Source organism: Equus quagga, chromosome 11 (assembly GCF_021613505.1).
Source record: "Equus quagga isolate Etosha38 chromosome 11, UCLA_HA_Equagga_1.0, whole genome shotgun sequence".
In the NCBI taxonomy this organism is placed as follows: domain Eukaryota; kingdom Metazoa; phylum Chordata; class Mammalia; order Perissodactyla; family Equidae; genus Equus; species Equus quagga.
Window position 1 is genome coordinate 101816174 of NC_060277.1, and position 27483 is coordinate 101843656.

The following is a 27483-nucleotide window of genomic DNA, read 5'->3' on the forward strand; positions in this document are numbered from 1 at the left end:
AATAAAGCACCATTTCAAACACTGATAAAGTCCAAACAAGTCAGGCTATTTTAATCTCATTAATCTCTACGTTACATATTGAAGAATCAAGTCTACCATTAAACCATATTTTTCCTAATGCATCTCAAACATTCACTATGAAACAACATAAATTTTGAAGGGAGGTAAAGAGAGAAGAAGAGAAAAAAAATTGGAAAGGAATTTGTAATGTAAGTGTATAATATATGCAGAAAAATATCTTGCTTTTTATTTTAAAATAAAGAAGTAACCAGTCAGAGCAGTTTGGCTTCCTAAATTATTACATATGATGCTCTTATCAGAACTCACTGTGACTCATCATAAGGTGTTCTGCAGATACAGTACAATTCCTCACTGCTGCCCTCTTGTGCCCGTTTACAATCATTACAGATGTACACATCCATTTTCTTAGCCTCCTTTTCTGTGATGCCAACACATTCTCCATGATACCAGTTAGTACAAAGATCACAGCCAATATAGAACCTAAAAGCATTCACAATGAAAATGACAATGTAATTGTCATTTTGAGCTGCATGGTACTTAAATCTCTCTTCCCTGCTCTGATTCACTTTCTTATAGGATAACTTTCTGCAATGAGTCAACTAGACATCCTGAATCCAGCCATTCTACTCCTGGCAAACTACAGCATCGGACACTGTATCAAGTGTGGAAACATAAAGTCACTCACATCGATTTCAACAAAAACACTGTTTAGTGAAATATGGGTCTTTAAAAACATACTGGAATTTGAAAAAATAAACAACACACTGATGGTAATGTCTCCCTCTTAATGAATGTGTGTAAAACTGTAACAGGCACAAAAACCAAAGCCAAAGAATCAAAGACTTACATCTGTCAAACCTATGCCACAGAAGCCATTTCAAAATCAGGGCTATTTCTTAGATAGGTTTGAAAATGTATCTCACAGTTTAAATTTGAAAACAAAGCAAAGCGCAAACACCAAGGAGAAGTTACACTACAAGGAACATGCAGGCCAGCCAGGTGTACAGGATAAATAAAAGGTCAAAATATGACGTGAAGAAGAAAACCAAGAAGGGTACATGTAGGCATTCATTTTCTACCAAACTTTCTAAATAAACATTGGAACTGAATCTAATTATAACAGATCATGATGTGGGCCAGCGCTTCAGTTAACATAAGGTGTGTGACAATGCGGAGAGTGGTGAGGTTAATTAACTGGTAAGGAACTACTTCAATTCAAAACCAGGGATGTGCAGTGTCGAGGGTGATATAATAGCTATCCAAAACAGCGAAACTTTCTACAGTGCTGGACAAGGTGGGGCTGCATGAGTGTGTGACTGTGGGTGCTCACATATAGTTAACCCTCAAGGTTTTTGGAATATAAGATCCCAAATGACAAAATGAGAAGTATCTCTACAGCCAGCACCTAGTGCATCTCCAAGTGTTGACAGGTGCTGTGTAGGAACGCAGGAACCACGGGGAACCAGCCCGCCGTGCTGATACCACTGGCTCTACCAAGGTGCTTCCTGAGAGATTCGCCTACAGGAATGGAAGCAGTTCTCAAGCTTCCAACTGAGCTGCTTTACGCACATCAAGGAATACCACACGATTGTGTGGTTTATCCTACCACCAGTAACTTTTTCTTTTGAACACTGACTCTTCCATGATTTTCACTGCCACAGGTGGGGGCCTTTCAGGTGCTTTGTATGTTGCCTTCACCAGATGGTGGGCTGCATGTTCTGGAAGTAAGCTCAGGACTTGAATTTCAAGTTTTAGTCACTGTCACCAGATTTCCAAACCAGCCTAATTTGGTACAAGAGATTACAAAATACTCCCTAAAAAACACTAACTCATCCCAACTAGAACAGGGAGTAAATGAACCTGGCACACTGAAATGTTAACGACAAACTCAAAAATATGAAATATCCACAAAATAATGAGGCACTCTCAATAGAATGAGCACACGTACATATGTGCCTCATTTTACGCAACTCAGGTATTACACAAAAGTTGTGTGTGAAATGAATTTCTGTGATCTGAGTATTTTAAATGGGCCAAAGAAGCCTTGTTATTTAAAGAAATTCCATAAGCAGATCTTTTGTGAAGAAAGTAAATCATGTTCTATAAATCATTTACAATATTTTGCTTAAAGGGAGGCACACTTGTATTAGACTCAGGGAAAAATCAACTAATGAGGTTCCACTTTCTACATTATATATAATTTCCAATAAATACAGACAATGAAAAGTGAAGATGCCTAAACTGATGTGTGTTTAATTCCACACACAGCTGTATCTACCAACAAAAAGTTTTGCTCTCGCACTTGAAAGAGATTCTAATGTGAATAGCACCATCAACACAGCTGCAATGTTGCAACTTAAACGCCACTGAAGAGACCACGATTTTATTTTATAAATTGATTAGGCATCTACTTAAGATAGAATTGAGCATTCCTAATTCTACGTGATCATATTTTTTAGCACAATCAAAATAAACATTCTAGTACTGCAAAAATACTGTGGTTAAAAATTTTTTTAATTGCAATTAATTTTGGCTTTAAAAAGCTGGCCTACATTTAAATTCTCAAAATGGAAGCTAAATACTTAGTTGAATGATAATGATAAAAAAAAGAAATTACATTTATGGATTAGGGTCTTTAAAATCTTGTATATATTACCAAATACAAGTCACAACTGTCAAAAACAGCTTCTAGCTGCCGTGCTCATAAAATTTTTGAGTGTCATACTTGAGGAATGGGTGAAAGGAACACTTTTTGTTCCCAATAAGGAAGTGGTAAGTTTGGCAAAAATAATATTAAGTTACAGTACTCTAATACAAAAAACATAGGATTGCTTAGAATTAAACAATAAAAAAACAAAACCACTCAAACTCAAAACCTTTTGACCATTCATATTCAGTCGCTAGGATTTAATGTGAACAGATTCCAGAAAGGATACTCTCAACTTTGGGCAGTGACGGTTAATACACCTCCTCTCCAGACAGCACTACTGATTGATTTGGAGTTAATCCAGAGAGAAGAGGAGAAAGCAAAGGAGCAACAGAAAGCTTGCTTTTGACAGAAAAGAATATGATGAAGGACAAACATGAATCATGAACGCGTGAAATAAAATTTTACTTTTCTAGTGTCAAGAATATCAGATGCAAGACTATAGATGAAATATTATCTTACTTTTAACTATTTTCATTTACATTGCTACCAATATACTCATTTTCTTCAAAACTGGAAATTTAACAGCTAAACTTTTAAGAAAATAAACTAGAGCTCTGAAAGATCTACTCACTTAGATTCGTCATAAGGCGTCTTACAGATACAGTAAAGCTTTGTGTCTTTCTTAGTTTCCTTTGAGGTAGTAGAGATCATTTTCTTCTTCTTGCACTTGGAGCTTGAGTCTCTTTCCTCTTCTCGCTTCCTCTTCTGGGAAGCTGCAGGCAGCGTGGCCGTGGCCGTGGCCGTGGCCAGCGGGCCCGAGTGCTGTGGGGGAGGAGGAGGTGGAGGCGGAGGTGAAGGCGGAGGGGCTGGAGGTGCAGGTGGCGCTGCAGGGGGGGTGGCAGCTACTGCTGTGGCCTGCACCATGTCTTTTTCTTTCTTAATTTTCAGGTCTCTCTTGAGCTCCTCCTGTTGTCAATTAAAGACAATATGAGTCTGTCATTTGACTTATGTAAATGCACGATCTGGGCAGAGGATATTACAATACCTCCCCCCTTGTCAAAATGGCTCCACGGTTCAGCCTAATGTGAGAGTTTTCCTAATTCCAAACCAGACTGCTCTTACTATACCTTAAACCCAATTAAAACAACTAGAAATAGAAAATGAAGGGGCTGGCCCTGTGGCCGAGTGGTTAAGCTCGCGCGCTCCGCTGCAGGCGGCCCAGTGTTTCGTTGGTTCGAATCCTGGGCGCGGACATGGCACTGCTCATCAGACCACGCTGAGGCAGCGTCCCACATGCCACAACTAGAAGGACCCACAACGAAGAATATACAAAACAACTATGTACGGTGGGCTTTGGGGAGAAAAAGGAAAAAATAAAATCTTTAAAAAAAAAAAAAAAAAGAAATAGAAAATGAAGATTACAAAACAACTAGAAAGCTGCTAGTTATCTTCAAAGGAGATGTGACAGAAAGATGACCAAATGTCTAAAAAGAACGTCCCCTCCCAGCCTGCCCTTGTCGTGGTGATTTCAGGTGCTGCTCAGGATGACTTCAACGGTCCTCACTCACCGGCTGCTTTCTTCTGGCCGCTCTCCTTCTGTGTCCTTAGAGTGAGACCGAGCATGAACTGAACATCATACTGAAATGTGGTCTGACCAGCCCAGAGCAGAATGGGAGACAGCCTGGCCTTCTTGCATAATAATGCTCCTATGTCTAGAATTTAAGACTGTGGGGAGAGCTATTTTCTCAATACAGATTTTGCCATAAATTAAGATACTTACTTTTTTCCACATGAAATACTTTATAGACACGTTTCTGCTAACTAGTGCTACAACTTCCTGTTAGAAATGATGATTAAAGCGAACTGTATTCCCCTAGAGAAAAACCATTGTGATTGGCACCTATGAACAAACAGTGTAAACAAACCACAGCCGAGACCAAGGCCTTAAATATCACAAACATTCTCACAAGGAAGCCTGAATGGTCCTGGTTTAATGACTTTATTTTCTCTATCTAGAGTCTAGATAGTCTTGCAAGTGAGAAGACAAGTTCTGTAGACTATTCAATAGCGTTTCTCCGTTTAACAAGAAACTCTGAACTTTTTCCTCAGGAAGAAAGTAAATCTCGAGTTTCATTTTCCTAATTAATATGTGTTTATAGCATAATGAGAAGGATTTTAGGAAAATCAAGATCATGAGGACTGTATACTGGGTACACACTTTGATCCTCCCTTTAAGAACATACCAACGACAGTTAAACACAAAAAAGAGAGGCGGGGGGCTGGCCCCGTGGCCGAGTGGTTAAGTTCATGCGTTCCGCTGCAGGTTGCCCAGTGTTTCTTTGGTTCGAATCCTGGGTGCGGACATGGCACTGCTCATTTAAACCACGCTGAGGCAGCGTCCCACATGCCACAACTAGAAGGACCCACAACGAAGAATATACAACTATGTACCGGGGGGCTTTAGGGAGAAAGAGGAAAAAAAAAATAAAATCTTTAAAAAAAAAAAAAGGGGCCGGCCCTGTGGCCGAGGGGTTAAGTTCACGTGCTCTGCATCAGTGGCCCAGAGTTTCACCCGTTTGGATCCTGGGCACAGACATGGCCCTGCTCGTCAGGCCACACTGAGGCAGCGCCCCACATGCCACAACTAGAGTCACTCACAACTAGAATATACAACAATGTACGGCTGGTGGGGGGGCCTTTGGGGAGAAGAAGAAGGGGGAAAAAAAAACATTGGCAACAGATGTTAGCACAGGTGCCAATCTTAAGGAAAAAAAAGAGAAAACTGAAAACACACAGTCACACTTGAACAAGATATAAATATTTCTATGGAGCAGAAACACAACACGGAAAGGGGCAAAAGCTGCAGGTCTCCAGGGCTCCAGATGCAGAGCTAGAAAGTGGTGGCCCCACAACAGTAACAGTTTCTGTGGGAGAAAGGGACTCATGCTTCGTGTGAGCCGGGCAACAGGAGCAGGCTCCCTGCCTGACGTTAAGGCTGGCTGGGCTACACGGGGCTTCAAGAGAGGAAACAGGAACAAAACCCCCCTCACTTAAAATACCAAATGCAAAACACGCAATGTGAAAAAAGACAACCAACAAAATCAATAACTGAATCTGAATTCACTCCAAATGAAATTAACTGTATAGAACAATTTGACAAAAACTTTATAACATATATGTTTGAGATATTCAAAGAGATAAATGAAGGTCTAAGTTCTATTAGAAAATGAGTAAGAAATTTTTCAAAAAGACAAGCAGAAGGGGAGGGAGGAAGGATGAAGAGGTGGAACACAGGATATTCTTAGGGCAGTGAAACTATACTGTATGATGCTGTAACGATTAGATTCTGTATTTTGTATGTAACGTGGATGTAGGACACTATGCATTTGTCAAACATCTAGAACTGTATTACACACAAGAGTGAAACAATGTAAACTACGGACTTTAGTTAGTAACAATGTATCAATATGGCTCATAGATTGTAACAAATGTGCCACATTAATGCAAGATGTTAATAAGGGAAACTGTGTGGGGGAATATATGAGAACTCTACTTTTCTGCATAATTTTTCTAGAAATGTAAAACTAATCTAAAAAATAAAGTCTGTTAAAAAAAAGACAAGCAGAAATGACAACACATAGATATAAAGCACTAATCACATATCTTGAAAATAAAAAATAAAGTCATCATTAAGAATTATTTTTAAAACATGCTAGCATACATACATTTGAATGTTGTTCAAAGCAAATTATCTTAGCAATAAATTATACGACTTAAAATAATGCTGAACATTTTCTTAAAGTTTAATTTTCCTTTCTCATTACATAAGTAATACACTGTCAAAAAGAACAGATAACTGTACAATTTTATAGTAGTAATGACATTTTTTAACTAGCTGTGTAGTGTATTGAATGCAGAAAAATGTTCAGTATATGTTATCTCCAGTGTGATTCTGTTTTTGTATAAAATGTGTTTGTATATGAATACATACATTAAAAATAATATATATAAGACATATTCTAAAATTATTTTTAAATGATAATCTTTGGGGGGGTTGGATTTACAGATTATTTTTATTTGTTGGCCAAGGTAATTGCTTTGCAAGACATCTGAAAGCACATGTCCAATTTATTTATATGTAAAAGACACACACTACAAATATTTCCTCACTCTGCAGAATATGAATGGGAACAGTATGTGACACACCTTAAATGTTAAATAAATACTTGTTAAGTGAATTGAATGGGTACAATTTAAGGAAATTTAAGAAAAAAAAAGAGAAAACTGAAAACACACAGTCACACTTGAACAAGATATAAATATCCTAAATTATATATATTTTTCTATATAATTTCCTAAATTATATATATTTTTCTGCAACCTGCATTTTTCAGTCAAGCATTTATCATTGAGAATTTCCCAAAAAAATTAAAAAGAAAAAAGCATCAATCCTACCCTCACCATTTTGTTAAAATGGCAGTCCACTGTGTGGACACTCCAAAATGTATTCAATCCACTGGTTCTCAGCTGAGGATGGTATGGGTGTGTTTGAAAATGTATGTGGAGGGGACAAGGTCATTTTTTTTGGTTGTTACAATGAAAGGGATGCTACTAGCACTTGGTACCCAGTGCTTAACTTCCTACAGTGTGTAAAAAACTGGCCTGTTGAAAGGGCCCAAAGTGCTCCTGTTGAGAAACGCTGATTACCAATCTCTTCTTCGTGGACTTTAGGCTGACTCCAAATTTTTGTTATTACTAAAGATTTATTATATGTCTTTGCCCAGATATCATACCTGATTGTTTCTTAGATGAATTTCTAGAAGTGAAATTATGAATCAGAGAGTATCCACATCTTAGAGTCTTTTGATACATACTGATGAAATGTTCTCTAGAAATAGATGGTATTTTCTCCAGAAAGACAGGATTTTCACTTCTTTCATTAATGTTTCATTAATTTCAGTAACGTTTATATGTTTACTGATATTTGGCATTTTAAAATTTGAATATTGCTTGTTTATGTGTTTTACACATTCTTCTACGAGAGTGTTCTTTTTTCTTTTCCTTAGTTTTTTTTTTCCCTGCTTTAACTCCCCAAACCCCCTCTGTACATAGTTGTATATCTTAGCTGCAGGTCCTTCTAGTTGTTCCTTAATTTCTTATTTAAATTATACTTTTGAGGTATTAACTGACAAGTAAAATTGTAAGATATTTAAAGTGTACATTGTAGAGATTTGATGTACATATATATTGTGAAAGGATTCCCCTCATCTATTTAGTGTTCGTCTTTTTCTTGATTTAAGAGCTCTTCAGGGGCTGGCTCAGTGGCGCAGCAGTTAATTTCGCACATTTCGCTTCTTGGCAGCCCAGGGTTCGCGGGTTCGGATCCCAGGTGTGGACATGGGGCTGCTTGGCACGCCATGCTGTGGTAGGTGTCTCACATACAAAGTAGAGGAAGATGGGCATGGATGTTAGCTCAGGGCCAGTCTTCCTCAGCAAAAAGAGGAGGATTGGCAGTAGTTAGCTCAGGGCTAATCTTCCTCAAAAGAAAAAAAAAAAATGGGGGGGGACAGCCCCATGGCCGAAAGGTTAAGTTCGCACCATCCACTTCTGGCGGCCCAGGGTTTTGCCAGTTTGAGTCCTGGGCACGGACATGGTGCTGCTTGTCAGGCCATGCTGAGGCGGCATCCCACATGCCACAACTAGAAGGACCCACAACTAAAAATACACAACTATGTACTGGGGGGCTTTGGGGAAAAAAAGGGAAAATAAAATTCTAAGAAAAAATTTTAAAAATCTTAAAAAAATAACAACAAAATAACAACAAAACAAGAGCTCTTCAAATTTTAGAAATACTAATTCTACTTTAAGTGTTACAATTTTTTTTCTGTTATCTTTTTTCAATGTTGTTTATGTATCTTTTCCTATACAAAATTTTTTCTCTTATGTCATCAAATCCATCTTTTCCCTTTGTGGCACCTGGAATTTGCTACACTTGGGAATGGTTTCCCCACAAGATTATAAAAATGACAACCATGTTTTCTTCTATTATTTTTGTAGTTTCCTTTTTTACATTAAATTTTTTGATCTAAAATGTATCTTCATTTGAGGTGGGAAGTGGTATTTTATATATTCTGTTGCTTCTGTGATTTGGCTCTTTTGTTTATTACACCTTGACAACGGTGGTAGTCCCAATATTTATCTAGTTAAGTGACTACTTCACCAAATTCTCTCATAAATTTTAATAATTCTTCTTTTGGGGTTTTGATACAATAATCATCATACACAGTAACAATTTTATCTTCTTTTTTCTTTTCTTGGCTTAACACATTAGTTACAATTTCCAGAGATGTTAAATAATAAAGTTGCTTTTTGGCGTTGTTGTCTGGTTTCTGACTTTAGTGGGAAGATCTCTAACGTCTCAGAGTTATGTGTAATGGTTAGTGGGCTGATCAATATTTTCTGGATGTTTCTCATCTTCTTAAAACATACAAGACTCTTTTACGGATGCTTTAGATAGCCTACTTCTCTTTTAAAAAGCTGTTTAAATATGTATGAATAGATGTCATCTTCTATTTTCAACAAATTCCCCAAGCAAGCAGAAGATTAACCATGCCTGCAGGATCAGTTACAGATCAAGGAAGAAATCTGGTCTCATTTAATGGGCACACTTCGTTTTTCATTCTTTCAACATTATTTCACAGTTTCTCTGTCTACCTTTCTCATTAAACTTGGCTTCTAATAACTTTTAGAAAGACTATGTCATAGACAATAAAAGCTAATACCCAAGCAGGTTCTCACAGGTTTTAATCAATAGACTAACCTCTTAGAGATTACAATATACTAGTTTAGAGATTACAAAATACAGTTAAATACAAAATCTCTGTCTTGTTTCAAAAGACATATGTCCCACTGCTTTTTACTCTCTGTACAAAAATGTAAATTCTAGAAAACAAGCTGCAATTTTAAGCTTAACCAAAATTTCAAGGGAAAAAAGAATAAAACTAGACACTCAGCATAGGACACAGAAAGACAGGAAACACCGTCTCACCTGAACTTCGATCTGGAGATCCTTGTCCAGGAGGGCTCTCTTTTTCAGGATTTCGGCCTTGAGCTGCTCTTTGTGCTTGAAGAGCAGTGCAGAGAGCTTGGTGGCATTCTGCTTGCTACGTTTCTGTTCCACGCTCTCTTCGCGCTTCCGTTTTTTTGCTGCCTGTTTTTCTTCTTTATCTATCTTATCCAAAATATACTTCATCACTTGGTTACAGACAATCATTCTAGAGAGAAATATACAACCCATGTAATGCTGGGCATTTCACTCCAAAAGGCTTAAGACATGATTTTTCTATGTCTCTACAGTTGACAGACAGACTTTCTGACTGGAAAGCTCCAAAGAGTGATTCATACCAGTTATGGGCACCTCTCAGTGCCATGTGTTCTCCTTTAAGGAACTTCAAAATCAAGGTAAAAAATATACTCAGAACTCCCGTGTGTGTGCGCATGCTAAAGAGGAGAGACTGACAGACACTGAGACCCTTATTACGGGGTTATAAACAGCTCTCCCTACCTTTGATTCTCTTCTCGCTCAGCTGGAGTCATGGTCTTTTTCTGTTTTAAATGTTCTATTACAGCATTATGCTTCATCACCACCTTCAGGACAGAACAAAATCCAAAAGTGCATATTTTATGATGACTACAAGCTGGTATACAGATAACAGCAGTAGAGATCTGGGCATATGTATGTTTCTCAAAGAAACTGTAAGAATCGTATATCATAATACAAATAAAATTAGAGCTACTATATGGCCTGGGTGCTTACCAGGTACTGGGCACTGTGCTAAGGAAGCACCCGACATTACCTCATTCATTCCCCATACCAACACTGAAAAGTAGGATAATTTTATAAATGAGACACTGTGACATAAAGAAATTAACTAACTTGTTTGAGATTAAGTAAGTTATACAGCTGTAATTTTAACCCAGCTATCATTCTCCAAAGGCCATGTTGTTAACATCACATTCTCTTCCTAGACATTACTTTTAAAGATTTTCCCCCTTCATCCCGCCTTGTATAGAGACTAAAGACAGATATTGTAATAATTCTCAATTTACAGACCATCTAGTAGTAAAAGCTGGGTAATAATGAATTTTAAGATATTATATGTGACATCAATTTTATAAGAATATTACACCTTTAAAATCCTTTTGCTGTTTAAAAGGTGCTTCTAAAACAATATTGTGCTATAATCATGAAACTTGGTAAGAGACTAGATATGAAGTATTCCAACCACTAAAAAGAAACGATAATTATGTGATGTGACAGAGGTGCTAATTATTGCAACAACAGCAATATTACAATATATAAATGTATCAAATCAACGTATTGTACACCTTAAATTTACATGTTATATGTCAAATGTATTTTAATAGAAAATAAAAGAAAATAAATAGTGCTTCTACATACATAACCTCACTTAATCATTACAATAATCTTGTGTGGCCAGAAAGAGATGGCGTTTTAATGAGGGGAGGTGAGTGAGTTTCATGCACTGTAACGGGAGACCCAGGAACCGACTGGAGGTCTCATGATTGGGAACACTTGAAATCCACACTCAAACTCCTGACACGTGCTGAGTGGTGCACGCTGTAGATGTAAAAAACGTTTTCTCCGGTAATGCTACAGGATGTTATACTTGTTATACTTGTAACTTCATTTTAGGTAGAATAATTCTAACTCATCTAAATTGCCTTCACTAAGATGCTACTGTGCAATGCCACTTTTTATTTAAGCTATGGAATAATAGTATTTAAAACTCTCTTACCAAGGTGTGGCTAGAAATGCAAATGAGTTCAATCCGTCTATAATTTGCTTAGTCTTCATGCAAACTAAGGAACGACAACTGCAAATAAGAACTTTAAACAAATTGCTATGATGCCTGAGGTGGCTTTAAACTTAAACTTTCAAGTTTGGTACTAGTAATACTTAAACTCCTAACTTCATTCTTCTGATCTTAGTTCTCCCCAAATACAGGCAGTCTTTCTAATAAGCACTGGCTGTTTATATCCAACAAAGAGTTCCAAACCGTAGTGAGCCATTCAGTAATTTTTCGTTAATCTAGTGCTGCTTCTAAACGGAAACATCAGTGACTTTTGTCTCGTTTAGGAAACCTGACACAACCAAACGCTAAGTCTAACGCACAGCACAATAATTCAAGCTACTGAACATGCTGCTTTTACTTAATAACTTTACCTGTTTCTGAATGATTTCACTTTGATTAGAAGCTTGGAGGGTGTGTTCCCGCTTAATTTCTATCTGTTGCTGTTTCTTCTTTTGCTGCTGATCCCTGAGTTGCTGAACCCTTTGCAACTGCTCTTGCACACTGGCTGCCTGCACTGTAACCACATTCTGAATCTGGTGAGTCTGCACAGGACTGCTTTGCGGAATTTGAATAGGTAACTGCAGTTTGATCTGCTGGGGCACACCACCTTGCTGAGCCTGTATCTGAGCCACAACCTGCGACTGGATCTGAGAGAAAACCTGGACTTGTTGTTGCAGCTGAGGCACAGCAATGACTTGGGGCTGTGGCTGCTGTATTTGTAGCTGAGGGCGGGATGGGGATGCAACAGTAACTTGACTTAACGTTTGTCCTGATGAAAGAGTTTGAGTTGAAGACTGTACCTGGGGTTGTGATTGTGGCTGGCCCTGGGAAGGTATCTGAAGAGATGTATGTGGCTGAATTGGAATCGGTTGTGAGGTTGTAGTCTGAACCTGGGATTGCTGTCCAGGAGACACTTGGGATGGAGTTGATGGACGTATTCGAGTCTGTGGTGGACTCTGGACGCGAGCAGGAGGCTGTCCTTGGACATTACTCTGAGGCTGACACTGTACTGCAACTTGGGGTTTGGATGGCTGTGCTTGGGGGGGGCTGTGCTTCAGCAGGGACATGGGATGCAACAGCTGTCTGGGACTGAGCCTCAGGCTGAGTCTGAGCTTCGGGCTGAGCTGGGGACTGGGGCTGGGTTTGGGTTTGGGGCTGGGGCTGAGCTGAAAGCTGAGCAGTCTGTGGCTGGGCTTCTGGAGGACTCACACTTGGCGACTGAGCTGGTGGCTGGGTTTTGGCTTGTTGTACCTGTGTCGGGGGTGATAATTTACTCTGTTTTTGTTCACTTGTACCTGTGAAAAGGAAAGACCAAATATTTCTATTACTCTAGAACATAACACCACGGTTAAGGAAGAATTTGAAGGGGATTTTCTAAAGGTGAAAACTCTGCATTTCAGTATGGAAGATGAATGCCTTAGAAATACTCCATTTAGACGCACTTGGGTTAGGACGCTTCTAAACTGGGGAGTGTGGGTGCTGCTTTGTGGCCACCCTCTGCACACTCTGCTAACTCTCCAGAGGGCTGGCTGCCAAACCAAGGCACATCTCTGGAAATCGGCCAAGTCTTCTGGCCCAGGCTAATGACAACCCTTGTTTTTCTCCCACGGCATGGTGGCAGTTAGCGACAGCAACTTGCACTAAGAGGGTAACAAAGTGCTTCTGGACCTGCAGCTCTCAATTGCAGGTTATAAGCTGGAGACATCCACCCTCTGGGAGGTCACCTCCACGACTCAACCAGCGCCTACAAAGCTTGGCAAGGAGTAAGTGTGGGCATCGTGACCATGATAGCAACATTTTTTGCTGTCCCCCTCCAACCCTCCAATGTTCTTTATGGGGGGTAGTGGCGACAGAGAGTCTATAAGAACAAGAGATCTTGTCCAGATCTTCTGAGGCTGACTAGTCAGCTGTTAAGCTCATTGGCTTGAGGCATATCCTCCCAAAGATAAGCCCTCATGCTCTTGTCCCCTCTGTTAGCCCAGCAACTTGTGGGAATAATATGCAGCCTTTACGATAAACCCCAAGTTCTACCTGCTGCTGTAGTCGAAACAGTGGTGGTGGTGGTGCTGGCTGTTGTGGCTGTTGTGGCCAACGGGGTAAAGAGGAATCGCTGAACAGTACCATTTGGCATGGCAGCTTGCATCAGTTGCTGTCCTGGACCAGGAAGTATAGTCACCCCTTGAGGTATCAACTGCAGCTGTCCAGTAGTTTGACCTTGTCCTTGAATTACTACTGTTAAACCTTGATTGCCACCCTATAGAAAAAACACACAATACAAAGTGTGCGAAGCATCAATCTATAAGTATACCATTCTTATGCTGAAAAGATCCTTTAATATGATGAAATAATATTTTTGAATGTCTATGGAATGGTACTAGAGGAATTCAGATAAGCTAAAATAAGAATATTTATTTTAAAGGACTGATGTTTGGTAGAAAAAATATGAATAACCCAGAGTGCCAGTCTAAGCTCTCCAAATGGACAGCCAGGTCTCTGTCTACAAGTAGCATCACTCCTCCGCATCTACATTTCCCAATCTACAGAATAAGGGCATTATAGCGAACCACTAGGGTCTCCACAAAGTTCTGATTTTCAATTATCTTATATTCATATCATCTTACAATTTCCAAAGCATCTTTGTACATACTGCCTCATTTGATCAGCACAATGGACTTGTGGCTCTGAGGAGAGGGAGAGAAGACATTACTATGATCTCATTACCGATTCAGAGACTCAGGCTAGACGCTCGACTCCCTGCCCAAAGTTAGAGACCAAGTTGAGGGCGAGATAAAATGAGGAACCCAGATCTCCTACTTTTGGTTTTTTCAGTATGTACCAAATTTCCTATGGAGTGTGTGTGGGTGCTAAAGTATAAAAAGCTTCGGGTTTTAGACATGGAATGCAAACACCAAGTCAGAAGGGTCACTAATGTCCAAATAGTTATCAAAATGGGGACTAGGAACTAAAAACTCCATAGGTACTGCATCTTCTTATTTATTACGTCCAGGACTTATTAATCCAGTCACCTTAGCTACCAGGAACATGGTGGAGAATTAGAAAACAAGAGTGAAAACAACCCTCCCCAAATTCCCAACAGCCAAAACTGATGCTACAGAGTCCGTGTACTATTACTCAGCTCCATATATTGTACTCACGAGTCCCTTACTCACTCTTGCTTTTCTAACATATTTTTTGTGCACATTCAAAAATACATAAAACACCAAGTATAGTTTAAAGAATAATTATAAAGTGAACATCCATAAAGCCAGCACTCAGGTCATCATTGCCAGTATCCAAGAAGCCCCCCATGTGACCTGCTCTGATCTTAATTCCCTTCCTTTCCCCTAGAGGTAACCACTATTCTCAGTGTTATGAGAACATCACAATTCTTCACAGTGCTACTACTTTTAGATGTATAGGGCCACAGGCTCACAACTTCAGGGGCACTGTCCAGAAAAACTATGATGGGAATGGGCCCCCTCCAAGGTGGGCAATGCAGCAGCCTTGTATCTCTACACAATACAGCTAGTTTTGCCTGTTTCTGAATTTGAAGCACATGAAAGCCTAATGTAAGTCTACTACCTGCTTCTAGGTTCAACACTGTAGTTCTGTGTGGCTGTAGTTTATTTCCATTGCTCTAGGAATATACTACCAATTTATTTACCTAATTGATTGCACACAGACATTTGGGTTGTTCCCAGTTTTTGACTCTCATGAACAATGCTGCTATGAATATTCACGTCCATTATCCTGGTGCTCACACGAACAAGAACTTCTCCAGGGAATACACCTAGAAGGAGAACTACTGGGACCTGGGGCACACGATCTTCAACTTTGCTAGATAATGTCTAGGAGTTTTCCAGAATGGCTAAACCAATTTATACTACTACCAGTTGTACATGAGAATTCATTCCGCTTCACGTCTTTGCTAACTCTTGATTTTGTCCAACATCTTAATTTATAACAATCTCTTACGTATATGATTTTAATATGCACTTCCCTTAGTACCAATAAAGTTCAGCAGTTTTTTGGATTTTTTGACATTTCAAGTTCCTCTGTCCTCATCAAGTTTGTATGCTCTTTTTTCTACTGAGCTATTGGATTTTTTTTCCTTCTTGATTAGTAGTAATTCTTCATTTATTCTGGATAATAGTCCTTGGTTGGTCGTATTTTTATCTTCTCTTATTCTTTTCACGTTCTTTTATAATGTTTGATGAACTGAAGTTCTTATTTTTAATGTAGCTAAATTTGTAAATCTTTTTCTTTTACTGTTTTTTGTGTGTTTAAGGAAGCTTTTCCTACCCTAAGGTTATGAAGATTTTCTTCTACCTTATCTTTTGAAAGTATTATAGTTTTGCCCTTCACAGTTAGGACTTTTATCTTCCTGGAATTCAGTTTATGAGTGAGGCAGTGCTCCAATCTCATGGTTTCCCATACGCATTGTCCCAGCACCATTTACTGAAAAGTCTGTCCTTTCCTCAATAACCTGCAATGCCACCTCTATCATATAACAAACGTCCACAGAGGCATGAGTCACTTTCTCAACTCTCTACTTTTTGCTGGTCTATCTATCCTTGTGTCTGTACCTCACTGTATTAATTAGTGAAGCATTATATTAAGTTTTGATATTGGGTTATCACACAGGGCAAATCCTATTCTTGCAAAGTGATACAACTATTCTTGGTGTTATAGCTATTCCTGATCCTTTGCACTTCCATATCAAGTTTAAACATCAGCTTGTCAAGTTCTACAAAAACATCTCTTGGGATATTGATGGGAACTGCATTCCATCAACTGATTAGTATTGGAAGAAAGGATAACAATATTGAGTCTTGCAAGAAAGCTAAAGCTTAATGCATTCAAATTTTATTTTTCCCATGGAAATTGGCCAACTAATAAAATTTTGGTAGTTAAGATGTCACTGTTATAGCTCACCATCTAAGGAGTCTAGATAGTTGAGGTTTATTACATCCTTGTTTATGAAGTATTTTTGTTTGACTCTAGGAAGCAGCCATTTCTCAAAAAACGTACATTTTTAAACTTCTGAAAATAAGCACATTTTTAAACTTACAGGAAGAATCAATAAGATCACCTCTAATGTTAAAATGAAGTCACAGTACTTACGTGGCCCTGTGTTAACTGAGTGAGCTGAGCCATGGTAAGCTTCACCTGTCCTTGCTGGGGGCGAGGGGATGGTGAGCTCGAAGACTGCAGATTTGCAGTGGATGCTCCTGAAGTTAATCCTTTCTGTGCAGGTGCTGAGGAAACGGCATTCGGGGCAGAGATTGCCGTGGAAACGGGCTGCCCCCTAATGATCTGAGTCACCACTTGTTGAGGAGCCCCTATGCAAACAGCAAAACATTATGAATGCTTATACGCCCTTAGCAGTATTTTGAGTTGAAATATTGTTCAATACTTCAGACGAATGTATTCTTTTCAATTTTCAAAAAGACTTATGCGATGCCGACCACCCAAGGATGCATTCAGTCGTATAGCCACACCCAAAGGACCACTGGGTTGTCAGTGAACCTGTTTTTCACTCAGCTCACTGACAACCATTCTCCAGCTCCTGCTATCTATAGTAGAGTAAAAAAACAATTAATATTCTCCCTATGATTCTAAAGCCAAATGACAATAGGGAAGACAGAAGAGAATATGTAAAACATGCCATTTATAAAGGCTTCCTTTCCTTAGGAATATCATATTAAAAATAAGATAATAATCTAACATACAATTAAGTCATATGAATTTTAAACAAAACACACAGAATCTGGAATATTCTGGGCCGATTACATTTATGAATCAGCTTTTCTTACTGCTATTTGCCAGGCAGTCTGGGAGAAGCAGGAGGCAAGGACCACTACATCCTCAATACCTGGGCAAAGTACTCACAGAATGCCTCCATAGTTATTGTTCAATAAATATCTACTGAAGGGGTAAAGTTTAATTGGAATGGCTCTACAGTCTTTTAAAAACTTCCATTTCTCATTTAACTTCCTGAAATTGGAGGAAAGGGCAGGTGGAATTTTTTCCCCTGTGCAATAGTTGCTAAGAGTAATTATTTGGCAGCTAATTTTAATTCACAATGCCCTAATTCATTAGTACTTAGTGAATAACATCACATTTCTGAAGTTTTGTATTTATTTCCTGTTTTTCCTTCTGTGAACATATCTGTATTTCTTTTAATGACTGATGTTTAATATTATTGCATATGTATGAAACTGAACCTATTTTGACATTTAGAATACTGTCTTTTTATCTTTTTAAAAATAAATGACATGGTGAAATAAATCCGTGCCTATAAATTTTTATCTGCTTCTAATTATTTCCTTAGAATAAATGCCCCCTCCCAAAACAAGTACTGTGTTAATAGTAGGAACATGGTACTAAATTGAATTTTAGAAGAGTTCTATCAATTCGTACTCCCACCACCACTGACTACCCATTTCAATCAACACTTGCCAACCGTAGGTATTATCACAAAAGCAAAATACTCCAGCAGTCAGAAATAGTATGATGGTGTCTGAATTTCTTCACTTACTATAGAGGGTCAGCATTTAACTGTCAAGTCATTATACTTCATTTGCGAACTCCCTCCACACTCTGCCATCACATTACTTTTCCTGCTTATTTATAGTTGCTTTTTATAGACTAAAGATATAAATTACAAATATGTATTTTTCCTACTTTGCTATCTGCCTTTTAATTTTATTTATTTTTAAGGCTATAAAAGTTCTTTAATGTGGTTTTTTTTGTAGTTTTTTGGCTTTAATTATTGGTTTTAAAGTTTTCCTGCATTCTCTAATTCAGACATATCTTCCCAAGTATGGTCTTAGTCACAGTATATATTGGTAGAGGTCTATTTTTCCCCCTACACTATCAACTGATTATTCCAGTATTATTTACTGATAAGTCCATTCCTTCCTTCCTGATTCACAATGACACCTCAGTCATACTGCAAATTCTCACATATAAAGAAGCCTCTTTAATTGTTTCTATTGGTCTAGTGCCCTTTGATGTCGTGCTCCTACTTCTGTGGCTTGTAATAGGCTTTGATAACTGGCAGTGCAAGTTTTCCCTCATTACTCTTTCTTCTTAACTTTTCTTTATTATTCTCATTCATTTATTCTTCAAGATGAACTGAAAAACAGTACAGCACGTGTAGTCAAGTGTTTTAACTTGAGACGTTCTGGACCCCAACACTATGTCTTTGTACTGCAGTTTGAGGACTCATGCAATAAGTTATTTTAGCTGATCATCTGGTACTGATATGGTATCACCATAGAGGGATAAAAGGGTTGATATCAATTGATTATACGATGGTCATTCAGATGATAACCAATATGTATGTGTCAGTTTATTTTTAGATTATCATCAAAATGCAAATTCAAAAATTTAAAATTTTTGGATTACATACTGGCAGTCTGTGAATTCCATTTTGGGAAAGGCTAGCGTGGTGGTAGGAACAGGGATAAGTTGATCTGCGCACAAGCACTTACCCTCCACCTCTCTGACCACAATTCCTATGTGACTCTTGTCTTCACTGGGCCCCCACCAGCCCCACCGGCCACCTTGCTTTTCCTTCCACACACCAGACTCACGCACATGTGAAGCTGTAGATTCACATATGCAAGTCAAACACGTAACTGCAGCTACATAAGGCATTAGGGAACACAGGTTCTAGACATCTAGAGTACTATCTTGCAATTTGCCGAATTTTTCACTTTTGAAGTGCATGACCATTTATCATCTATAAATGTTTTTCCTCCTTTACATTAGTCTTATCTTTCCTTGTAGTCATCTGCCTGACTAGCTACTTTTAAACAGGAATACTGAATTTTATCAATTGTTCCTGTAGCATTAACTGAAATAATGAACCCTAGTCTGTTTTCTGGGTAAATGCTGTTGAGGCATTAGACGATTGCCCTTCAAAAACAAAAAAACTATGCCACATTTATTAGAATTGTGCTAAATTTCTACAATGAATGGGAAAGATTTAATCTTTTCTTACCCCTCTGCCCTGGAACTACTATTTCTATAAGAAGGAAATTATTTGTTTCCTAACCATTTCAAAGAATTTTACTCATAAAACCACGAGCATGAGGTCCGGAATTCCTTTTTGTAGGGAATACTATGGTAACTTTCCCAATTTCTTTCGTTGATGTGAGTCATTGAGCCTTGGAATTTATAAGCACAGAATATAACTATGCTTCATGACTCAAACAGATTTAGTTCCTGAGCATGGATAGTGATCATTCTCAATCTTACAGCAAGGTTACCTGTGTTCACAATTCTCTTTTGATTTAAAAAAGTTGATTCTATTCTTTTTTAACTTTTATTTATTTGCTTTTTCTCCCCCAAGTCCCCCCAGTGCATAGTTGTATATTTTAGCTGTGGGTCCTTCTAGTTGTGGCATGTGGGATGCTGCCTCAACGTGGCCTAACGAGTGGTGCCACGTCCGGGCCCAGGATCCAAACTGGCAAAACCCCGGGCCACTGAAGCAGAGTGGACGAACTTAACCACTCGGCCACGGGGCTGGCCCATGATTCTATTCTTATGGTACTTTCTCATTCCTATTTCCGTAAACTAGCATTTTGTTCCCTTTTCTCAAGATTAGACTTGTGAAAGAATGGCTTATTTTAACAATATTTGCCTTTTCTATTTTCTAATTGCTAATACTTGTACTTTTATTTTACTTCTTTCCTTTTTTCATTTGACTTGTTTCATATATTTTTCTAACTTCTGATTAAGTTTTGAGAATATGGATTTTTGCTCTATTTTGGTCACCAATGTATTTCAACTGCCTAAAGCAGGTGCTCAAACATTTGTTGAATGAATGAATTTGCCTCTGAGTTCAGCTTTGGCAGCAAGGCTTAGTTGCTATTTGATAATCTGTTTGCAATTACACCTACGACATTTCTTTAACCTAAAAATTACTTATGAGAACATATATTTTTACTTATTTATTTGGCTGAGGAAGATTTGCCCAGAGCTGACATTTGTGACAATGTTCCTCTATGTTGTTTTCCTTTTTTAAAGGCAGATTAGCCCTCAGCTAACATCTGCCACCAATTCTTCTATTTTTGCTGAGGAAGACTGGCCCTGAGCTAACATCTGTGCCCATCTTCTTCCACTTTATATGCAGGATGCCTGCCACAGCATGGCTTGATAAGCAGTGAATAAGTCTGCACCTGGGATCTGAACTGGCAAACCCCAGAGAGCTGAAGTAGAATGTATGAACTTAACCCTACACCATGGGGCCAACGCCTATTCCTCTGTTTTTTGTATGTGGGTCACTGCCACAGGATGGCCGCCGCCAAGTGTTGTAGGTCTGCGCCTGGGAACTGAACCTGGGCTGCCGAAGCAGAGCACACCGAACTTAACCACTAGGCCACAGGGCTGGCCCTGAGAACATACATTTTAAAGTTTCCAAGCAAGTAAAGGTTACTAGTATAATACCTTAATATAAATTTCTAGCTTTACCACAAAGAATATGGCCTATACACAGTCTGCTTTTAGGATCCAAGATTCCATCTTCACTACAACCTTTATGTTTAAGCCAATATAAAATGACCCTCTTTGTCTTATCTAATGCTTTTTTTTTGGGGGGAAAATTAGCCCTGAGCTAACATCTGCTGCCAATCCTCCTTTTTTTGCTGAGGAAGACTGGCCCTGAGCTAACATCTGTGCCCATCTTCCTCTACTTTATATGTGGGACACCTACCACAGCATGGTATGCCAAGTGGTGCCATGTCTGCACCTGGCACCCGAACCAGTGAATCCCAGGCCGCCAAAGTGGAACATGCACACTTAAACGCTTCGCCACTGGGCCAGCTCCTGATTTTGTTTTTTAAAAATAACTCCTTTAGAACTCTTCACCTCTTTATTTCATTAATGCTTTTTTTAACACTGAATTCTACTCCATCCAATATTAGTAGGGTTATCCTTGTCTTCCCCCTTCCCTCCTTTTCTATCTTTCTTTCGCCTTTATTTCATGTATCTTTGCCCATCTTTTTATTTTTTACCTTTTGTGGTAATTTGATCTTAGGTATGTTTCTCATAAATGTATAGTTGGAATTTTTTTTTCACTCGATCTTTACAGTCTTCAACTTTTAATATGGGAGCTTTAACTCATTCACATTAATGAAGCGCTGGCATTGTCTCTGTAATCTTGTGTTGTGCTTTCTGTTTAAATACTTCTTAGCTGTTTCCCTGATTTTATCTCAGCTTTTGCCACATAGACTATTTTCTTTTCTCATTCTCTTTACTCCAATGATCTGAATGTATATATTCCATTTATTAGAGGTTTCAAAAACATTTTTAATAAGCATACTTGGATCTATTTTTCTCTAACTGGCAATGTTATGAAACAATATCTCTGGATGCATCTCATGATGGATTAGAAATTTAGTGTGCTTTTAAGTCTTAATTCAAATTGGTATTTTCTGTATGTAGAGTGCCAAATACAGAGTATTATAGATTTCCTATAGTGGTTGTTTAGATGTAAAATGATAATACTGGATGGATGAATACCTGGCTGTACCATCACAGGTGTTCGAATAATTGCCTTTCCTAGTGTTGACTGTTGGAGTGGTGTTCTAATCACCGTCATACCAGGGCGGATCTGAGGCCCTGTGATTACCTATAAATGACACAAAGGACAATGAATTAAAATGTTTTTAAAAGACTAAAGCATGATGGACTTAGAACACAGATCTTTAAACATTCTATATTGATAAACATGTCTACAGAAATGATAGAGGCTCTTGGACATTACATTTTAAATTATATTAAGCAGCAGAATAAAGATGAAATTTTGAGGTGGGAAAATTAAATTCAAATGAGATCATATGAAATTCCTTGTCACTGATACCAAGAAAAGCCTAAAGACCCAGTGAAGCTCTGCTCTATAACCACCACAGCTGCTCAGAGGAAAACAGAGTCTTATTTTCTCTGAGCTCCAATCCATATCTGTAACTCAGAGAATATAAGAGTAAATCAGAAACCAAATGTTCTTTCATAGTTTTTAAAGAGAGATTATGCAGCATGTTGTTTTCAGTTTTATAGTTAGGTTCAGAACATTTTCAAATCTGCACAACTTTAAATCTTTTCCGTAACACTAGTGCCAAAGACATGATGTAACTAAATGTGTGCATATTAGCGGATTAACAAACTAGTTTTACTGCTGTGGATTATAGTTTTCATTATATTTCTTAGCTGCATAGCAAGTTTCCTTGGAGAGCCCAGCACTGTCTACTGTTTTATATGAGGAATTTTTAAAATCCTAGAAAGGAAACTCTTATGATTCATAAACTATACTAACATGCTATTAACTAAATGTTAAAAATTAACAGTTCATGTGTCATTTTTACTTAGAAATATAACAGATTTTGAAAAAATCAGTACTTTGCCACAGATTAAGTAAAAGGCAAAGGAAAATTAGAAGTTGGATTCATCCTGGAAGAGGCCAGTCTAAAATCTTCAACCTGGTGTGGTTAACACTTCAAAACAAAATAAGCCTGTAGAGAATTCTTACTTGTGAAGTGCTTGTGGTTCCTCCAGAGCCTGAGGTGTTGGGCCTAATTGTGACTGTTGCCGTCCTGGGCTGAAATGAAGTAAAAGTCTGCTGACTTGTACCTGTACTTGACGGAATGATACCCAGGACTTTCTGCTGTACCTGAACAACGCCTTAAAAAAAGATGAAGAAGTAATTAACAACTGCCCCTTTAATGAAAAGCAACAGGTTTGCTTGGTTTCTGAGGAGAAACTACGTGTGGCAGGGTTTTATAGTGGACTACATAGAATGTGAGCTCCGAGGACTGAAATCAGTGAAAAGGAAATGAGAAATAATGGCGACAGTATGATCTGGCAAATGTGAATTAAAACTCTTCACATTTCCCTTACCTCCTTGTGTTGCTGGCACATTTACAGCGACAATCTTGCTGTTTGCAGGAAGTGGCAGTTTGGTAATTACTTTTCCTGCCATAGTGACTGGATTGCCTGTAATTTGGAACGTCTGACCTGTGCTGGCAATGGTTGTAGCAGATGTGGCAGCTGTGCTGGTGGCTAATGGGGTATAAGACATTTAATAAGCTTTAGATTTAGAATAACCAGCAACGTAGTGACTTCTAGGAAGGGCACCAATGCATGAAATGTGGCTCATTTTGTATTTTTAAGAAAAACATTCCTCTTCACTCAAAGTAAGTGAATTATGTAAATGTTGAAAGTGAAATAATGTAAAAGAGGAGTTTCGCTAATGTAATATTATGAATATTATCTGTAACAAACCAACTGGTACAGCTTGTTTGCTCAATCAGCTGCAGAAGAAAAACAACTTTCTACAGAAATGTTTCATTTCAGTAGGTAAAAGACTGAAATTTCTTTTCCTTGAATGGAAGTAATTTTTTATTTAATCACAGTTGTGTACCTGAATTTGACTGGCCTTGCTTAACCCACGTAGCAAAGGTCTGATGGAAGTTCTTGTTCTGCTGGAACGTTACTGTAGCTGGAGACCCAACTTTAGTAGTCAGAACCATTTTAGTTCCAGTTGTAACGGAGCCACTTATGGGGGCCACCATAACCTTCTGTGCTGGAGAGATGGTACTAGTCGTACTGTTTGTTGGGGAAGTAGTGGAAGCTGCAATTACTGTAGGCTTCTGCTGTTCCAATCGTTTCTAGAAAAATCAGGGAGAGAAAACATGAACCAACATAGTTCTAAATAAAAACAGTATCATTCTGCAAGAAGTTCAGCCATAATTTCTCCCAATCTAAGAAACTGCACTAAATTTCTAAAATATTTTACTTTTGAAAATATGACCAAATAAATTTACCCTTGAATTTAATTTCTTGATGATGGCAATATTTTATGACTCTAAAATCGCATATAGTTTTATTAAAAGCAGTAAGTTTTTCATAACAAAAAATTAGAAACAATCCAGTTTTGCCAAGCTGTACAAAGGTCCGAGCTTTCAGGGTGAAAGTGAGAGAGGCGAGTGACCGTACTGGGGACAGGAGCACCTTGCTGCTCAGTTGTGTGATTTAGAGCAGGCAGCAAATGACAGGAATTTAAAAGGTTTCCAGTTTGCTGTCATATTAATTTAACCAATTAGAAAGAACATGTCAGTATTTAAATACCACTGTTCAAGTTGGCAAATCTGCAATCAAGCAAGCTAAAAATCATAAAACAACTTTTCTAGACTTATTACTCAGTTCAAACATCTTTACAGGAAAAAGACTTTATTTTATACAGAGAGGTATAATCTGATCAGACTACAGGGTTATTAAAGACAGTTTGTATCTCTTTTATCACGGATTGCTGATATTTTCTGACAGCTTACCAATGAGAGAGTATAAGCTTACACATGTAAAAACAATACGTGGCACTGACTGCAAACTGGGAGCAGATGCTTGACCTTCATTATCGTATTTAATAGTCCAATCAACTCAGTAAAGTTGCTGGCACTGTGACTTTAAAGATGAGGACAATGAGATTCAGAGAGGTTGTGCAACTGGCTCAAGCCAGAGAGTTAATGGTGGAGCTGAAATATGTACTAAGATCAAATTCCAACGCTGAAGATATCCATGCCATTGGAAATTGCTCACCAGTGACATCACAGCCTATCTTTTTAGAACTACTTTTGTATACATCTTATATGTCTGAATATAATGAGATATTTCACATAATTTCTCATTCCTCAGAAGATGGAATCAGTTAAAAAGAAAAAAAAGGCGGGGCCGGCCCAGTGGCTGAGTGGTTAAGTTCGCACACTCTACTTTGGGGGCCCAAGGTTTCGTCAGTTTGAACCTGGGTGTGGAGATGGCACGGCTCATCAAGCCATGCTGACGCGGCGTCCCACATGCCACAACTAGAAGGATCCACAACTTAAAATACACAACTATGTACCAGGGGGCTTTGGGAGAAAAAGGAAGAGGGGAAAAAAAAAAAAAGCAAAGAAACTGAACACATATTTAGTAGTTATTTCCTGAGGGTATGCCTTCAAAATGGGAAACGTTGACTATCTTTGTAAATAAACATTTTAAAGAAATTTTAAAAAGTAAAAAAAATGAGTTTACATTGTAGAGATGACAAAACACATCCATAAAATGAAAAACAAAACAATTCGCCAGTTTTTCTATGAATGGACAGACAGACATGACAGCTGGAGTCCAAAGGTGCTGTTATCTCAAACTTTGATGTAAGCAAAGCCAGTGACCTATAGTAAACTGATGTAAAAGATACATGAGAATTCGAAAAAATGTCTTATATAATGTGACAGAAAAAAACCAGTTTGTAATTTTTAAATAGTTGTGTGTAATTAAGTCAATGTGGTGGTCTAGTGGTTAAGATTCAGCGCTCTCATCGCCACACCCTGCGTTCCCTTCCTGGTCAGGCAACCACACCACCTATCCACCAGTATTTCAAATACCAGCAGGGTCACCCATGGTGGAGAAGTTGCAGTGGAGCTTCCAGACTAGACAGACTACGAAGAAGGACCTGGCCACCCATTTCTGGAAAAACTGGCCAAGAAAACCCTATGAATAGCAGCAGAGCACTGTGTGATACAGTGCCAGAAAGTGAGAGGATGGCGCAAAAAACCGGGCAGGGTTCCGCTCTGCTTTACACTGGGTCCCTAGGAGTGGGAATCAACTCGTCAGCACTAACAATAACTAAGTTAATGATATCGTAAATAGTCATTTATTTCATCTGTATCCTGAAAATTTATATATCCAAGTTGGCTAAAAACATTTATAGTATCTTCTCATTAGAAAAACAGGATAACCATCTTTCATATTCAGGCACATACAGGGCATCATTTACAGTGTGGAAATGCTAAGAAACCATCAGTAGCCTTATGATCATCAATTATAACAAACTCTTACACACTTTTAGCACAAATTTGTGCAAAAGCAAATTAGTACAATTTGCTTTTTCATAGACCACAGAGATTTTACAGATAAAAATTTTGCAGGAAAAATTATCTTGAGAAACTACCCACTGTATATAAAGAGAGAAATGTTATTTCAAACATTGTTCTCCAAATCTGTACAGTTTTTACAAAACCACAGTTTGGTGCATCCACAGAGCTATTTTCAAGTAATGAAATTAAGATGTATGTGAGATATACTTAAAAACAGAACCACATGAATATTTAATTCTGTGCTTTTGGCGTGCATGAATTTGGCGAGAAATGTCAGTTCGTTGCCAGGTGGGACAAGTACCAATGCCCCCACCTGCTGGGCAGCCAAGCGCTGCTGTCTGAGGTGAGCCTCCATGTGGGCCTGGAAGTCCTCTGCCTTCTTCTGTTCACTAACCTTAGCCTGTTGTTCAACTGCTTGCGCTTTTTCTTTCTCCACTCTGCAGGAAAAAAAGGGGGAAATTATCAGAAACTACCTTATTAGGTATCCAGCATCTAATATGAAGTGAAATCTGGTTGACTTTCACATTATACAAAGGGATGGAATTATTTTGATTCCAGCATAAAACATTTAAATTAAGGTAATTAGAAATTGACAAATGGATAAAACAAATTCCAATCAGAAACAGGACCCTAATAAACGATATACAGCTAGCACTTAAAATCAAAAAGTAGAGTCAAATTAACTCAGACATACTGAATAAACTGTTAAAGGGGTAGTTCTTTAATTCTGAAGTGATAAAATCTGCAAATACCTGATCACGTGTTAACATTCCTTACCTCTCAGCAAACGCCCTGATCTCCCACAATTCCAATTCTTCCTCCGCTACCCACGTTTCGATAATGACAGGGCCAGTCTGCTTGGGCGTTTCTGGTCTTTTCGGCCGCAATGCGCTTGATCGGAGGCCTTTTCTCTGAGGTGTAGGTGTTTCTTTGGAAAAGAAATCAGAATATTTTAAGCAATATAGCTTCTAAAATTACAGTTCTTCTGGCATTTCCTTTTACATCAAGAAAAGCAGGA

At 38.3% G+C, this 27483-nt stretch overlaps 1 protein-coding gene across 1 annotated transcript in view; it reads right to left on the minus strand.

The window, feature by feature from the left end:
* The window catches only part of BPTF (bromodomain PHD finger transcription factor), a 141903-nt gene that overhangs the window by 13649 nt on the left and 100771 nt on the right, over nucleotides 1-27483 (minus strand). Inside the window, 12 exon segments of the mRNA XM_046677260.1 lie at nucleotides 3303-3637; nucleotides 9720-9945; nucleotides 10236-10318; nucleotides 11919-12593; nucleotides 12595-12842; nucleotides 13579-13801; nucleotides 16672-16889; nucleotides 22081-22189; nucleotides 23084-23235; nucleotides 23975-24221; nucleotides 26860-26902; nucleotides 27243-27393. Coding sequence (XP_046533216.1) covers nucleotides 3303-3637; nucleotides 9720-9945; nucleotides 10236-10318; nucleotides 11919-12593; nucleotides 12595-12842; nucleotides 13579-13801; nucleotides 16672-16889; nucleotides 22081-22189; nucleotides 23084-23235; nucleotides 23975-24221; nucleotides 26860-26902; nucleotides 27243-27393 — 2710 coding nt within the window.